The sequence below is a fragment of the Nerophis lumbriciformis genome, linkage group LG05 (assembly GCF_033978685.3).
Source record: "Nerophis lumbriciformis linkage group LG05, RoL_Nlum_v2.1, whole genome shotgun sequence".
In the NCBI taxonomy this organism is placed as follows: Eukaryota; Metazoa; Chordata; class Actinopteri; order Syngnathiformes; family Syngnathidae; genus Nerophis; species Nerophis lumbriciformis.
This window is the reverse complement of record NC_084552.2, coordinates 53,355,478-53,373,540: the sequence shown is the minus strand read 5'-3', so window position 1 is coordinate 53,373,540 and position 18,063 is coordinate 53,355,478. Positions and strand designations below refer to the sequence as shown.

The following is an 18,063-nucleotide window of genomic DNA, read 5'->3' as shown; positions in this document are numbered from 1 at the left end:
AGCAAGAATGGGAAATAATTCCACCTGAGAAGCATAAAAAATGTGTCTCCTCAGTTCCCAAACGTTTACTGAGTGTTGTTAAAAGGAAAGGCCATGTAACACAGTGGTGAACATGCCCTTTCCCAACTACTTTGGCACGTGTTGCAGCCATGAAATTCTAAGTTAATTATTATTTGCAAAAAAAAAATAAAGTTTATGAGTTTGAACATCAAATATCTTGTCTTTGTAGTGCATTCAACTGAATATGGGTTGAAAAGGATTTGCAAATCATTGTATTCCGTTTATATTTACATCTAACACAATTTCCCAACTCATATGGAAACGGGGTTTGTACTTTTTCATTTAAAATTGTTACTTTTTAATGTAAAATGGTGACATTTGTCATATAAAATTCAGACTTTTATCACAATATTGCCAATTTTTTTGGTGTTCTTGTAAAATAGTGACATTTTGTGAGTAAAATTATGACTTTTGTCATAATGTTGCCAAGTGAAATTCCAATTATTATTATTATAATATTGCCAACAGGGCAGCACGGTGGAAGAGGGGTTAGTGCGTCTGCCTCACAATACGAAGGTCCTGAGTAGTCGTGAGTTCAATCCCGGTCTCTGGATCTTTCTGTGTGGAGTTTGCATGTTCTCCCCGTGACTGCGTGGGTTCCCTCCGGGTACTCCGGCTTCCTCCCACCTCCAAAGACATGCACCTGGGGATAGGTTGATTGGCAACACTATATTGGCCCTAGTGTGTGAATGTTGTCTGTCTATCTGTGTTGGCCCTGTGATGAGGTGACGACTTGTCCAGGGTGTACCCCGCCTTCCGCCCGATTGTAGCTAAGATAGGCTCCAGCGCCCCCCACGTCCCCGAAGGCAATAAGCGGTAGAAAATGGATGGATGGATGGATATTGCCAACATTTTTCAAGTTTTCTTATAAAATTGTGACTTTTGTCGAGTAAAATTACGACTCTTCATAAAATGTTAGGCTTTTCTTGTAAAATTGCGACTGTTATTGAGTAAAATTCCAACTTTTATCATAATATCGCACAAATGTTCAGTTTTTCTCGTAACATTTTGACTTGCGTTGAGTAAAATTACGACTTTTATTATAATACTGCCAAACTTTAAAGTTTTTCTTGTGAAATTCCTGTCAAGACTTGGTCCTTGGTTTTAGTTTTTCCAGAAGGCAACGGAAAGTTGGCTCGGGCGAGACGGGAATGTGAGTACATGATTTAATATTAACACTCAAAAAAAGGGAACAAACAAAAGGCGCTCACAGTGGAGGTACAAAACTTGGCTATAAACACAAAACTTGCACAAAGGCAGAAACTATGAACAACAAAAAACACTAACTGTGGCATTAATAAACAAAAACTTACTTGGCATGGACTAAAGGAGCAGCATGAACGATTGACATGAAAACAAGTGTCAGGAATGTGCAGAGCATACATGTGGGATATCGCCAGACAGACAAACTGAAAACAATGAACTTAAATACTACAGACATGATTAGTGAAAACAGGTGCGTGACTCAAAACGTGAAACAGGTGCGTGACGTGACAGGTGAAAACTAATGGTTGCTATGGTGACAAAACAAACAAAAGTGCACAAAAAGTCCAAAAACAAAACCGAACATGACTAAAACAAAACATGATCACACAGACATGACAATTCCAACTATTTTTTCACAATAAGCTTTTTATATTTACATAGTTTTTGTATATTATTAATGTTGTAAATACAAATCTTTATATATCTAGAAAGGGTGGTCCTAAAGAGGTAGGCATTTTTCAGAAGTCTCAAGAAGGTAAAAAATACAATATGTTCCCCATACTAAAGTGTTACCATGTTTTTTTTACTAATTAACCGTGCATGAACATCACCTTGTTCAAAGAACAAAACCAACACAGTGCTTAAACTCACAACAAATGACACACCTGCAAATCAGTCTTCTGCTGTTGCCGTATCCGTAATACGCCGATAGGGAGAAGTTTGTATTTACACGATGAGTCGGGTGTGTCTTGACCTCCGCCGAACCCCTGAGCCCGACTCACCGAACCCCTAGGGTTCCATCGAACCCAGGTTAAGAACCACTGGTCTAGTACAATAAATATCACACAGATACGAGGAATTATGACATCATACCGCTAAATCCAATAACATTAAAAATAGCACTGATTAATAAAAAAAAACTCCAATGAATGTGAAAATCAAGCGCTCTTTTTCTTTTTTTGTTGTAAACTTAACCTGAGCTCATCGTGGGGATGGGCGATACTGATAATTTTGGTATCGATCTGATACTGGGTAAATACAGGGTTAGTGTTGCCGATACCGATACTTTTGACTTAAAATGTCATCATAATTTGTGAATTTGCCCCAAGTTAGTTGATTATGATTATGACATCACAGGAAACATATTTTATGGAAACAAAAGTGTTTTTAATAAATAATAAATAATAAACCCTTAATGATATGTTTTACTACAAAAAGTGTGCAAGATAACCAAAAAGCAACAATGTAACAAACATAATATATCAATAGTACAAAAAATAAATAAATAAAAACGTTACAATGCAGGCTGATATTTGTGAAAAATAAAGTCAATAGACACTACATGGTCTTATTTGGAACATCCCACAGGTGAACAGGCTAATTGGGAACAGGTGTCTGCCATGATTGGGTATAAAAGCAGCTTCCATGAAATGCTCAGTCATTCACAAACAAGGATGGGGAGAGGGTCACCACTTTGTCAACAAATGCGTGGGCAAATTGTCCAACAGTTTAAGAACAACATTTCTCAACGAGCTATTGCAAGGAATTTAGGGATTTCACCATCTACGGTCTGTAATATCATCAAAAGGGTCAGAGAATCTGGAGAAATCACTGCACGTCAGCGGCTAAGCCCGTGACCTTCGATCACTCAGGCGGTACTGCATCAAAAACCGACATCAGTGTGTAAAGGATATCACCACATGGGCTCAGGAACACTTCAGAAAACCCCTGTCATTAACTAGAGTTCGTCGCTACATCTTTAAGTGCAAGTTAAAACTCTACTATGCAAGGCGAAACGCCGCCGGCTTCGCTGGGCCCGAGCTCATCTAAGATGGACTGATGCAAAGTGTAAAAGTGTTCTGTGGTCTGGCGAGTCCACATTTCAAATTGTTTTTGGAAACTGTGGACGTCATGTCCTCTGGAACAAAGAGGAAAAGAACCATCCGGATTGTAATAGGCGCAAAGTTCAAAAGCCAGCATCTGTGATGGTATGGGGGTGTAATAGTGCCCAAGGCATGGGTAACTTACACATCTGTGAAGGCACCATTAATGCTGAAAGGTACATACAGGTTTTGGAGCAACATATGTTGCCATCCAGGCAACGTGACCATGGACGCCCCTGCTTATTTCAGCAAGACGATGTCAAGCCACGTGTTACAACAGCGTGGCTTCATAGTAAAAGAGTGCGGGTACTAGACTGGCCTGCCTGTTGTCCAGACCTGTCTCCCATTGAAAATGTGTGGCTCATTATGAAGCCTAAAATACCACAACGGAGACCCCCGGACTGTTGAACAACTTAAGCTGTACATCAAGCAAGAATGGGAAAGAAATCCACTTGAAAAGCTTCAAAATGTGTCTCCTCAGTTCCCAAACGTTTACTGAGTGTTGTTAAAAGGAAAGGCCATGTAACACAGTGGTGAACATGCCTCTGTGACAACTTTTTTGCAATGTGTTGCTGCCATTAAATTCTAAGTTAATGATTATTTGCAAAAAATGTTTACGTTTCTCAGTTAGAACATTACATTTCTTGTACTTGCAGTCTATTCAATTGAATAAAAGGATTTGAAAATCATTGTATTCTGTTTTTATTTACGAATTACACAACGTGCCAACTTCACTGGTTTTGGGTTTTGTACAATGAATTGCTGTGTGGGTTGAACCAGTATTAGACACTTTGAATGTTCCTAACATTCCGACTCTCTCATGTTGCTAAATTAATATAAAGTCATATTAGAAACAGCCTTCAGGATGATGCTTCATAAGCATCATTATCCTGGTAGCCATGGTGATATTTGACAGTGGATCTTGTCAGATGAAGCGGCGCATAGGCGACGACGACGTGTTGCACGTGTCGCTCGCCGTCTGCCATTTTCAGGCCTGATATTAATCCCTGTGCTATTTTTAGGAGCCGAGAGGTAGGGAGGGGGTCGGTGCTGATGTCAGCAGTGTTGCCAGGCAACAAATGTGTGCTCCCAAGCGGTAGGGTTGTGGCACCGTATGCCGTACTTTGGGCATTGTTGCAGATTGTGACCTAATATTAATGTTGAATTTATAAAAGCTAAACATTGTATTTAGGGATGTCCGATAATGGCTTTTTGCCGATATCCGATATTGTCCAACTCTTTAATTACCGATACCGATATATACAGTCGTCATTATTATGCCTCATTTGGACAACCAGGTATGGTGAAGATAAGGTACTTTTAAAAAAATTAATAAAATAAAATAAGATAAATAAATTAAAAACATTTTCTTGAATAAAAAAGAAAGTAAAACAATAAAAAAAAACAGTTACATAGAAACTAGTAATTAATGAAAATGAGTAAAATTAACTGTTAAAGGTTAGTACTATTAGTGGACCAGCAGCAGGCACAATCATGTGTGCTTACGGACTGTATCCCTTGCAGACTGTATTGATATATATTGATATATAATGTAGGAACCAGAATATTAATAACAGAAAGAAACAACCCTTTTTTGTGAATGAGTGTGAATGGGGAGGGAGGTTTATTTGGGTTGGTGGTCTAATTGTAAGTGTATCTTGTGTTTTTTATGTTGATTTAATAATAAAAAACAAAAAAAAACGATACCGATAATAACAAAAACGATACCGATAATTTCCGATATTACATTTTAAAGTATTGACATTTTCACACACTCAAGAACAAACGTCTTTTAGGACAAATATTACACTTTCCTTATGTTATGAGCGGCTGGATAGTCTCTCAGTAGCGAGTTAAAGAAATCCTCTCTGTGATTCAGAGTCCACTACAAGAGTGTAAGTGTTTTAATTTATTGTGACCCGCCTCGTTTAAATTTGGCACTACTTGTACAAATGTTGTAAAGCCGCTGGTCTGCCAGAAAATAAGAAGACAAAGCAAGAAGGATTATCGGTGTAGCCACCTTAGCAACACTGATGCTATATTTAGCGAGTAATCACAGCCACTTAGAAACGCTTTAGCAAAAAAAGCGACAAATCTAGCAGAAACTTTTGGGGACTTTGGAAGAATGGATCGCAATGTTTTGCAACGTTGTGGGGAACGCCCCATTCTGTTCCCAGCATGACTGTTGAGGGAGTTTGGTGTGGAAGAGCCTCATTTGGTGAGCATGTTGGGTTTTTCTTGGACGGGGTCACCGCAGCAACCTGATCGCTTCATAGTAGCTTCATGATAACTTCATAGTAACTTCATGATTAGTTCATGGTAGCTCCATGATAACTTCATAATAGCTTTATGGTAGCTTCATTGATAGCCTCATAACATTATAGAAGCTTCATGATAACTTGATAGTAACCTAATGGTAGCTTCATGAAAACGTTATAGTAGCTTCATGATAACATAGTAGCTTCTTTATAGCTTCATGATAATTTTATAGTAGCTTCTTGACAACTTCATGATAACTTTATAATACAGGGGTGTCAAACTAATTTGATCTCAGGGGCCGCATGGAGGAAAATCTGTGCACAGGCAGGCCGGACTATTAAAAATCATAATATTAAAAAAAAAAAAAAATAAAGACAACTTCAGATTGTTTTCTTTGCCTTACTTTGGCCAAAAATAGAACAAACACATTCTGAAAATATTACAATAAAAATATAGAAAACAATACCGGCAGCGGTAAAGTTTAGATCCATGAAGGAAAGAAGAAAGTGAATGTTTATAACTGAATACATTTACATATGCATAAAAATGTGTTTTTGTTTGTTTTTTTTGTTTTTTTTATGAATTAAGTAATGTTTATGACAACAATTTCCCAAAACACAATATAGATGTGAGATATAACAGGATAATGCATACATGTATCATTTGTTTTGAAAACGGTTACAAAAAAAGTGGGACCCCAAAAATTTACTGTGGGACCCCATTTTTATGACCTGATGGGGTCCCTGGGACCCCATTTGGAAAATTCCTAGCGCCAACACTGATGGAGTATTGGTGCGTGCAAAACAGCAGCAGGCGGCTGTGGCCTGCGGGCCGGTTCTAATACTAATCAGATATCACCCCGGGGGCCATAGATAATTCATTCGTGGGCCGGATCTGACTCGTGGGCCTTGACTTTGACACATAGGTTATAATAGCTTCAAGATAACTTTATAATATCTTCATGATAGCTTCATTGATAACTTAATGGTAACTTCATGATAGCGTCGTGGTAGGTTCATAGTAGCTTCATGGTAGTTTTATGTTAGCTTTATTATAGCGTAATGATAACTCAATGGTAGTTTCATGGTAGCTTCATGGTAGCCTAATCCCTTGCCTCTCTCCTAATAAATGTGCATCCTGTTGGGACCTCAGCAAGAAGCTTGTCCAAGCTTGGAAACACGCATCAAGTCCGTGATTCACCACGGTCACTTTCTTTACTTTCTTAATGTTTAATGACTTGAATTAAAACAGCGAGCCTGCGGTCTTAAACACGCATGTTTTTGAAAATACTTCAATCCACCACCGTCTCCTAAAGTCGCAGGGTACGTGTTCTACGAAACCAAATGACCGCTGAGGACTGTAATCAGCACTGTGGCTGTAGGCAACCTCCTTGTGGCGTTTTGAAATAAATTCTACAAGATTCATTCGAGTGGTCAGTTTCATCTCGCTCCGCACGCACTTGAAAAAGTTGCTACTCGGCCATTTGCGTGAACGCGTTACACTTACCATCGCTAATAGTGCTGACTCGGCAGTTTTTCTCCTGACCGCTGTTACAACATTGTTTAGTGTTGTGTTAACATACATGTGGTCAGAAATAACTAGGTTTTTTTTCCCCACTTTCTCATGGCCTCCACATCATTATTTATATTAAACAACTGCATACTCTTTGCATACACTTGGGTCATAATAAGAGCATGTCTGGGTGTTGTTATTTACTTGTTTAGTTTGCTACTATCGCAAGATTGCTTCATCCGCCATTGTTACTATTGTGCTTTTTCCCAGGAAGTGACGTTCTTAAGTTAAAGTTAAAGTACCACACACACACTAGGTGTGGTGAAATGTGTCCTCTGCATTTGACCCATCCCCTTGTTCACCCCCTGGGAGGTGAGGGGAGCAGTGAGCAGCGGCGGTGGCCACGCCCGGGAATCATTTTTGGTGATTTAACTCCCAATTCCAACCCTTGATGCTGAGTGCCAAGCAGGGAGGTAATGGGTCCCATTTTTTTTGTAGTCTTTGGTATGACTCGGCCGGAGTTTGAACTCACAACCTACCGATCTCAGGGCGGACACTCTAACCACTAGGCCACTGAGTGGCTTGTGATTGACTAAAACACCCATATAGTTAGAGGTTTACACCCATATAGTTAGAGGTTTAGGCATGCACTCGACAAATGTTGAACAACAACATGGAAGACGCAATAAATTGATGTGTTTTTTTCTACTCACCAGAGACGGGCTCTCCCATCACGTCCACGTGCCTCGGCCTGGGCAACTCGCTGGCGCCCCCTGCAGGTCAGGCAGGCAAACCTGTGCCCGGATACAAGGGTAAATAAAGACGCGGGTACCAATAACAACCACTCCTTCAAGTTGTTTAACGCCGTCTCCTGCAGTGTCCGTCATTGACGACGACATGAGACAAGTGAAGCCGGGGACTCTGGGAAATATTGTTGTGGGGTAAGCATCATCATCATCATCATCATCATCATCATCATCATCATCATCATCATCATCAAGGCCACCAAATGAGTGGCAGAATAAGATACTACTATTTATAATAATGTATGTAATTGTTACTAAACTGATTTTTAAATATCTCTAAAAACTATGAACGGCGTATTAAGAGGTGTAGACCAGGGGTGTCCAAAGTGTGGAATTGTTTTTAAGGCCGACGGTACGTTTAAAAAAATACTATTAAAAAAACAAACAGAAAAAAGTTTAATAAAAGAGCCAACGGGTGCAATGCAACAAGAAATCGTTGCAATATTACGACTAATAACACAAAACTTCTATGCAGGCAGTTTTTTACTTTAAAACTGGCATTGCTCAAAAATAATAAGCAACTTATAATCAACGGATAGATCTAAAGTTGATCTTTGTTGCGATTAAAGCATTGAAAGTAAAGAATAATATTGTTTTTTTAATACATACTTGCCAACCTTGAGACCTCCGATTTCGGGAGGTGGGGGGTGGGGGCTTTGCGTGGTCGGGGGTGGGGCGGGGGGCGTGGTTAAGATATATATATATATATATAAGAAATACTTGACTTTCAGTGAATTCTAGCTATATATATATATATATATATATATATAAATAAGATAAATACTTGAATTTCAGTGTTCATTTATTTACACATATACACACACATAACACTCATCTACTCATTGTTGAGTTAAGGGTTGAATTGTCTATCCTTGTTCTATTCTCTGTCACTATTTCAGAACACACACATTATACAAATATACATTATAAAATCAATAAGAAAACGGGAGCTCTAATTTGGGAGTCTGAATTAGGATCAGAAGTTCCTATATAAACATTGCGCACTCACGTCGCCTTTTTGTATTGATTACTGCAGCTGTGCACTGGATTCATTCACAAATACAAACTACAACTCGCAAACACTTTAGAGTTAGGCTCCACCATCAGAATGTGTACTTAAACGTATAAAGATCACATGGATATTATTCAGTGAGTTGATTCACCAAAACTAACCTGTTATACAGGAGGAAAAAGCACACAGGACGTTTCAATTGTTCACAGACTGGTCGCGCTCATCAGAATGACAAGACACTTCCGGTCTGCAGGTGATAGCATTCAATTGGGAAGAAACGCCCTACTGCCCCCTACTGACCAATGTGAATACTGATAAATGTGTAATGACAGCTCCAAAAACGAATTCAAACCACAAAATAAAATAAATAAATCAACACAATATTGTGACACATTATGGGTGGGTCACATATGCATGTACAGTAGATGGCAGTATTGTCCTGTTTAAAAGTGTCACAACATTGCTGTTTACGGCAGACGAACTGCTTTACGGTAGACGCTGTTGTTGTGTGTTGTCAACACGTCACTCAGGTCCGCATGGAGCTGGAGGGGGCGTGGCCTCCAGCTCCGCCTGAATTTCGGGAGTTTTTCGGGAGGAAATTTGTCCCGGGAGGTTTTCGGGAGAGGTGCTGAATTTCGGGAGTCTCCCGGAAAATCCGGGAGGGTTGGCAAGTATGTTTTAATATATAAAATAATATATATTGTTTTTTTAATATATAAAATAATATATATTGTTTTTTTAATATATAAAATAATATATATTGTTTTTTTAATATATAAAATAATATATATTGTTTTTTTAATATATAAAATAATATATATTGTTTTTTTCCGCGTCGTAGTATAAATAATACAGTACAGGCCAAAAGTTTGGACACACCTTCTCTTCATTCAATGTGTTTTCTTTATTTTCATGACTATTTACATTGTAGATTGTCACTGAAGGCATCACAACTATGAATGAACACATGTGGAGTTATGTACTTAACAAAAAAAGGGAAATAACTGAAAACATGTTTTGTATTCTGATTTCTTCAAAATAGCCTCCCTTTACTCTGATTACTTTTTCGCACACGCTTGGCATTCTCTCGATGAGCTTCAAGCACACCTGTGAAGTGAAAACCATTTCAGGTGACTACCTCTTCAAGCTCATCGAGAGAATGCCAAGTGTGTGCAAAGCAGTATTCAGAGCAAAGGGTGGCTATTTTGAAGAAACCAGAATATAAAACATGTTTTCAGTTATTTCCCCTTTTTTTTGTTAAGTACATAACTCCACATGTGTTCATTCTTAGTTTTGATGCCTTCAGTGACAATCTACAATGTAAATAGTCGTGAAAATAAAGAAAATGCATTGAATGAGAAGGTGTGTCCGAACTTTTGGCCTGTACTGTGTATTAATATATGATTTTTTTTTTTACACTTTTATGAGTGGGGGCCTTTTGGATTATTATGCATTGTTCAAAAAATTATATTGAATCAAAAGCAATGTTGTCATTAATTATTTACCTATTTAAAGCTACAGTTACTTATAAAGTTAAAGTTAAAGTACCAATGATTGTCACACACACACGAGGTGTGGCGAAATTATTCTCTGCATTTGACCCATCACCCTTGATCAACCCCTGGGAGGTGAGGGGAGCAGTGGGCAGCGGTGGTGGCCGCGCCCGGGAATCATTTTTGGTGATTTAACCCCCAATTCCAACCCTTGATGCTGAGTGCCAAGCAGGGAGGTAATGGGTCCCATTTTTATAGTCTTTGGTATGACTCGGCCGGGGTTTGAACTCACAACCTACCGATCTCAGGGCGGACACTCTAACCACTAGGCCACTGAGTAGGTATATATTCCACTTCGAACATTTTTGGGGAGGAAAACATTGCATATTTTGTGGTTTTGCCATAAAAAAACAGTGTTGGTTTTTTTCTTCTTTTTCCGCATGGAAAGTATAAAAAATATATCCACACTTAGGACTAACACTAGGCTAAAGTATTGGGACACTTATAGACTACAGGTAGACAAATGTATTGGGACACTTAGGACTAACACTGGCCCAAACGTATTGGGACACTTAGGACTAACATTAGGCAAAAGTATTGGGACATTTATAGACTACAAGTAGACAAAAGTATTGGGACACTTAGGCCTTACACTGAACAAAAGTATTGGGACGCTTAGGACTAACACGAGGCAAAAGTATTGGGACACTTATAGACTACAAGTAGACAAAAGTATTGGGACACTTAAGACTAACACTAGGCAAAAGTATTGGGACACTTATAGACTACAAGTGGACAAAAGTATTGGGACACTTAGGACTAACACTAGGCAAAAGTATTGGGACACTTATAGACTACAAGTGGACAAAAGTATTGGGACACTTGGGACTAACACTGGACAAAAGTAGTGGGACACTTAGGACTAACACTAAGCAAAAGTATTGGGACACTTATGGACTACAAGCATACAAAAGTATTGGGACATTTATGGACTACACGTAGACAAAAGTATTGGGACACTTAGGCCTTACACTGAACAAAAGTATTGGGACGCTTAGGACTAACACTAGGCAAGAGTATTGGGACACTTATAGACTACAAGTAGACAAAAGTATTGGGACACTTAGGACTAACACTAGGCAAAAGTATTGGGACACTTATAGACTACAAGTAGACAAAAGTATTGGGACACTTAGGCCTTACACTGGACAAAAGTATTGGGACGCTTAGGACTAACACTAGGCAAAAGTATTGGGACACTTATAGACTATAAGTAGACAAAAGTATTGGGACACTTAAGACTAACACTAGGCAAAAGTATTGGGACACTTATAGACTACAATAGGACAGAAGTATTGGGACACTTGGGACTAACACTGGACAAAAGTAGTGGGACACTTAGGACTAACACTAAGCAAAAGTATTGGGACACTTATGGACTACAAGCATACAAAAGTATTGGGACATTTATGGACTACACGTAGACAAAAGTATTGGGACACTTAGGCCTTACACTGAACAAAAGTATTGGGACGCTTAGGACTAACACTAGGCAAGAGTATTGGGACACTTATAGACTACAAGTAGACAAAAGTATTGGGACACTTAGGACTAACACTAGGCAAAAGTATTGGGACACTTATAGACTACAAGTGGACAAAAGTATTGGGACACTTGGGACTAACACTGGACAAAAGTAGTGGGACACTTAGGACTAACACTAGGCAAAAGTATTGGGACACTTATGGACTACAAGCATACAAAAGTATTGGGACACTTATGGACTACACGTAGACAAAAGTATTGGGACACTTAGGAGTGACACTAGACAAAAGTATTGGGACCCTTAGGACTAACACTAGACAAAAGTATTGGGACACTTAGGACTAAAACTAGGCAAAAGTATTGGGACACTTATGGACTACACGTAGACAAAAGTATTGGGACACTTAGGAGTGACACTAGACAAAAGTATTGGGACACTAAGGACTAACACTAGGCAAAAGTATTGGGACACTTATGGACTACAAGTAGACAAAAGTATTGGTTTTGAAAATGAAAAATATCAAAATGGCCCCCGCATGCTTTAATTTTTCAGTGTGTGGCCCTCAGTGGAATAAGTTTGGACACCCTTGGTGAAGACTACCAAGAAGACATTTGCATCATTAGCTGGGGGTCTTGGAACATAACACCACAAATAGCAGGGATCTACTGTACTCTCTTTGTCTTTGTAATAGATTACCTTTGCCTCCCGGTGCTGCTTCCTCCTTGTGGCAGAACTCTGAGCTCTTCAAGGAGATCTACTTCTCCAAATTCCCGGTTTGTTGACTTTATTTTGGTCTTCGGGCAGCCATTGTTGATGGAGGCCATGCTGAGTGGTCACAGAGCGCCCTCTGTTGGAAAGACAAGGAAGGAAGGAAGTGCTGACAATCATTTAAGTGTTTGTGTCTTCTTCAGGGCTTCTACGACACCATGGACGCCGGTTACATGGACGACGAGGGCTTCCTCTACATCATGTCCAGGTCTGATGATGTCATCAACGTGGCCGGCCACAGGCTGTCCGCCGGAGCCTTGGAGGAGGTAGAGGACCCTCGAGGGACGTTCGGCTCAAAAAACGTCTCAGTCTCACGCTTGTGTTGTGTGCAGTCGGTGTTGCAGCACCCGGCCGTGGCCGACTGCGCCGTGGTGGGCCTGGAAGACGCGCTCAAGGGACACGTCCCTCTGGCCTTGTGCGTGCTGAAAAACGGTGAGGAAGCAGCCAGGCGATTCCCGAATGGAAGCGTAAGCCACTCATGGTGTCATCTCATCCGGGTCCTTCAGGTGTGAGACAAGACCGGGAAGAGATCGCAAAGGAGATGGTCCAGCTGGTGAGGGACACTGTGGGACCTGTGGCCGCCTTCAAGAACGTGCTTTTTGTCCACGGACTTCCCAAGACACGTTCTGGAAAGATCCCGCGCTCGTCGCTGGCCAACCTGGTCAATGGCAAGCCGTATAAGGTACGACTTGATTCTGCAACATCCATCAAAGATCCTTTATAAGACAATATCATCTCGATTTTAAAGGCCTACAACGAAAAACACTTGTCAAAGATCCTTTACACGACAAAATCATGCAACATCTTGCAACAAAATCACTGATATTTCTATGACTAAATCATCCACAGTTTTAAATGGCAAATACAAAACACCCGTCAAATATTATTCATATGAAAAAATAATCCCAATTTTTTAGGACAAATACAAAAACACTGGTCAAGGATCTTTCATATGACAAAATCACTCCCCTTTTTAGGGTAGATATGAAAACACTGGTCAAAGATCCTTCATATTGCAAAATAATACCCTTTGCATGTTCGAATACAAAAATACTAGTCAAAGATCCTTTATGTGACGGACAAAATCATCCCTTTTTTCAGGGGTGAATACAAAGAAAACTAGTCAAAAATCCTTTATATGACAAAATTAAGGGGAAAATGCAAAACACTAGTCAAAGATCCTTTATACGACAAAATTAAAGGGCAAATGCAAAAACACTAGTCAAAGATCCTCTCGTAGACAATCCTCCCCTTTTTCAGGGGCAAATACAAAGTCAAAGATTCTTTTTATGACAAAAGCATCCCCTTTTTCAGGTGCAAATATAAAATCACTTGTCAAATATCCTTTACATGACATAATCATCCCCTTCTTCAGGGGCAAATACAAAGTCAAAGATTCTTTATATAACAAAATCAGCCTGTTTTTAAATTGGCTTGCAACAAAATCACTGATATTTCTATGACTAAATCATCCACAGTTTTAAATGGCAAATACAAAACACCCGTCAAATATTATTCATATGAAAAAATAATCCCAATTTTTTAGGACAAATACAAAAACACTGGTCAAGGATCTTTCATATGACAAAATCATTCCTCTTTTTAGGGTAGATACAAAAACACTGGTCAAAGATCCTTCATATTGCAAAATAATAACCTTTGCATGTTCGAATACAAAAATACTAGTCAAAGATCCTTTATGTGACGGACAAAATCATCCATTTTTTTAGGGGTGAATACAAAGAAAACTAGTTAAAAATCCTTTATATGACAAAATTAAAGGGAAAATGCAAAACACTAGTCAAAGATCCTTTATACGACAAAATTAAAGGGCAAATGCAAAAACACTAGTCAAAGATCCTCTCGTAGACAATCCTCCCCTTTTTCAGGGGCAAATACAAAGTCAAAGATTCTTTATATGACAAAATCATCCCCTTTTTCAGGTGCAAATATAAAATCACTTGTCAAATATCCTTTACATGACATAATCATCCCCTTCTTCAGGGGCAAATACAAAGTCAAAGATTCTTTATATGACAAAATCATCCCCTTTTTCAGGTGCAAATATAAAATCACTTGTCAAATATCCTTTATATGACATAATCATCCCCTTCTTCAGGGGCAAATACAAAGTCAAAGATTCTTTATATGACAAAATCAGCCTGTTTTTAAATTGGCTTGCAACAAAATCACTGATATTTCTATGACTAAATCATCCACAGTTTTAAATGGCAAATACAAAACACCCGTCAAATATTATTCATATGAAAAAAATAATCCCAATTTTTTAGGACAAATACAAAAACACTGGTCAAGGATCTTTCATATGACAAAATCACTCCCCTTTTTAGGGTAGATACAAAAACACTGGTCAAAGATCCTTCATATTGCAAAATAATACCCTTTGCATGTTCGAATACAAAAATACTAGTCAAAGATCCTTTATGTGACGGACAAAATCATCCCTTTTTTCAGGGGTGAATACAAAGAAAACTAGTCAAAAATCTTTTATATGACAAAATTAAGGGGAAAATGCAAAACACTAGTCAAAGATCCTTTATATGACAAAATTAAAGGGCGAATGCAAAAACACTAGTCAAAGATCCTCTAGTAGACAATCCTTCCCTTTTTCAGGGGCAAATACAAAGTCAAAGATTCTTTATATGACATAATCATCCCCTTCTTCAGGGGCAAATACAAAGTTAAAGATTCTTTATATGACAAAATCAGCCCATTTTTAAATTGGCTTGCAACAAAATCACTGATATTTATGACTTAATCATCCACAGTTTTAAATGGCAAATACAAAACACCCGTCAAATATTATTCATATGAAAAAATAATCCCAATTTTTTAGGACAAATACAAAAACACTGGTCAAGGATCTTTCATATGACAAAATCACTCCCCTTTTTAGGGTAGATACAAAAACACTGGTCAAAGATCCTTCATATTGCAAAATAATACCCTTTGCATGTTCGAATACAAAAATACTAGTCAAAGATCATTTATGTGACGGACAAAATCATCCCTTTTTTCAGGGGTGAATACAAAGAAAACTAGTCAAAAATCCTTTATATGACAAAATTAAGGGGAAAATGCAAAACACTAGTCAAAGATCCTTTATATGACAAAATTAAAGGGCGAATGCAAAAACACTAGTCAAAGATCCTCTCGTAGACAATCATCCCCTTTTTCAGGGGCAAATACAAAGTCAAAGATTCTTTATATGACAAAATCCTCCCCTTTTTCAGGTGCAAATATAAAATCACTTGTCAAATATCCTTTACATGACATAATCATCCCCTTCTTCAGGGGCAAATACAAAGTTAAAGATTCTTTATATGACCAAATCAGCCCGTTTTTAAATGCCCTGCAACAAAATCACTGGTCAAAGATCTTTATATGACAAAATCATCCACACTTTTAAATGGCAAATACAAAACACTTGTCAAATATTCTTTATATGACAAAGTAATCAAACATTTTTTTTAGAACAAATACAAAAACTCTGGTCAAGGATCTTTCGTACTTCCCTTTGCAGGTTGGAATACGAAAACACTAGTCAAAGATCCTTTATATGACGGACAAAATCATCCACTTTTTAAAGGGGTTAATACAGAAACACTCGTCATAGATCCTTAATATGACAAAATAATTCGAACTTTTTCAGTGATGAATACAAACAAACTAGTCAAAGATCCTTGTATGACAAAATTAAAGAGCAAATGCAAAAACACTAGTCAAAGATCATTTATAGTATAAATGATATTTGACTAGTGGTTTTGCATTTGGACCTGAAAAAAGGGATGATTTTGTCATACAAATGATCTTTGAATAGTGATTTTGTATTCGCTCCTTTAAAAGGTGGATGATTTTGTCATATTAAGGATCTTTGACTAGTGTTTTTGCATTTACCCTAAAAAAGGGGGATGATTTTGTCATATTAAGGATCTTTGACTAGCGTTTTTGCATTCACCCTAAAAAAGGGGGATGATTTTGTCGAATAAAGGATCTTTAACCAGTGTTTTTGTATTCCCCCTTTAATTGTGTCATATAAAGGATCTTTCACCAGTGCTTTTTTATTTGCTCCTTAAAAATTGGGATGATTTGGTCATATAAATTTGATGACCAAATCATCCCCTTTTTCAGGTCCAAATGAAAAAACACTAGTCAAAGATCCTTTATATGACGGACAAAATCATCCACTTTTTAAAGGGGTTAATACAGAAACACTCGTCATAGATCCTTAATATGACAAAATAATTCGAACTTTTTCAGTGATGAATACAAACAAACTAGTCAAAGATCCTTGTATGACAAAATTAAAGAGCAAATGCAAAACCACTAGTCAAAGATCATTTATAGTATAAATGATATTTGACTAGTGGTTTTGCATTTGGACCTGAAAAAAGGGATGATTTTGTCATACAAATGATCTTTGAATAGTGATTTTGTATTCGCTCCTTTAAAAGGTGGATGATTTTGTCATATTAAGGATCTTTGACTAGTGTTTTTGCATTTACCCTAAAAAAGGGGGATGATTTTGTCATATTAAGGATCTTTGACTAGTGTTTTTGCATTTACCCTAAAAAAGGGGGATGATTTTGTCATATTAAGGATCTTTGACTAGTGTTTTTGCATTCACCCTAAAAAAGGGGATGATTTTGTCGAATAAAGGATCTTTAACCAGTGTTTTTGTATTCCCCCTTTAATTGTGTCATATAAAGGATCTTTCACCAGTGCTTTATTTGCTCCTTAAAAATTGGGATGATTTGGTCATATAAATTTGATGACCAAATCATCCCCTTTTTCAGGTCCAAATGCAAAAACACTAGTCAAAGATCCTTTATATGACGGACAAAATCATCCACTTTTTAAAGGGGTTAATACAGAAACACTCGTCATAGATCCTTAATATGACAAAATAATTCGAACTTTTTCAGTGATGAATACAAACAAACTAGTCAAAGATCCTTGTATGACAAAATTAAAGAGCAAATGCAAAAACACTAGTCAAAGATCATTTATAGTATAAATAATATTTGACTAGTGGTTTTGCATTTGGACCTGAAAAAAGGGATGATTTTGTCGTACAAATGATCTTTGAATAGTGATTTTGTATTCGCCCCTTTAAAAGGTGGATGATTTTGTCATATTAAGGATCTTTGACTAGTGTTTTTGCATTCACCCTAAAAAAGGGGGATGATTTTGTCGAATAAAGGATCTTTAACCAGTGTTTTTGTATTCCCCCTTTAATTGTGTCATATAAAGGATCTTTCACCAGTGCTTTTTTATTTGCTCCTTAAAAATTGGGATGATTTGGTCATATAAATTTTATGACCAAATCATCCCCTTTTTCAGGTCCAAATGCAAAAACACTAGTCAAAGATCCTTTATATGACGGACAAAATCATCCACTTTTTAAAGGGGTTAATACAGAAACACTCGTCATAGATCCTTAATATGACAAAATAATTCGAACTTTTTCAGTGATGAATACAAACAAACTAGTCAA

The 18,063-nt window shown here is 37.8% G+C and overlaps 1 protein-coding gene across 1 annotated transcript in view; it reads left to right on the top strand.

Moving 5' to 3' along the window:
* acss3 (acyl-CoA synthetase short chain family member 3) overlaps positions 1-18,063 on the top strand; it is a 44,455-nt gene that overhangs the window by 23,624 nt on the left and 2,768 nt on the right. The window contains exons 11-16 of the mRNA XM_061959632.1: positions 7,637-7,732; positions 7,798-7,861; positions 12,469-12,550; positions 12,689-12,811; positions 12,878-12,977; positions 13,052-13,227. Of these exons, the coding sequence (XP_061815616.1) occupies positions 7,637-7,732; positions 7,798-7,861; positions 12,469-12,550; positions 12,689-12,811; positions 12,878-12,977; positions 13,052-13,227 (641 nt within the window). The remainder of the gene's footprint in view (positions 1-7,636; positions 7,733-7,797; positions 7,862-12,468; positions 12,551-12,688; positions 12,812-12,877; positions 12,978-13,051; positions 13,228-18,063) is intronic.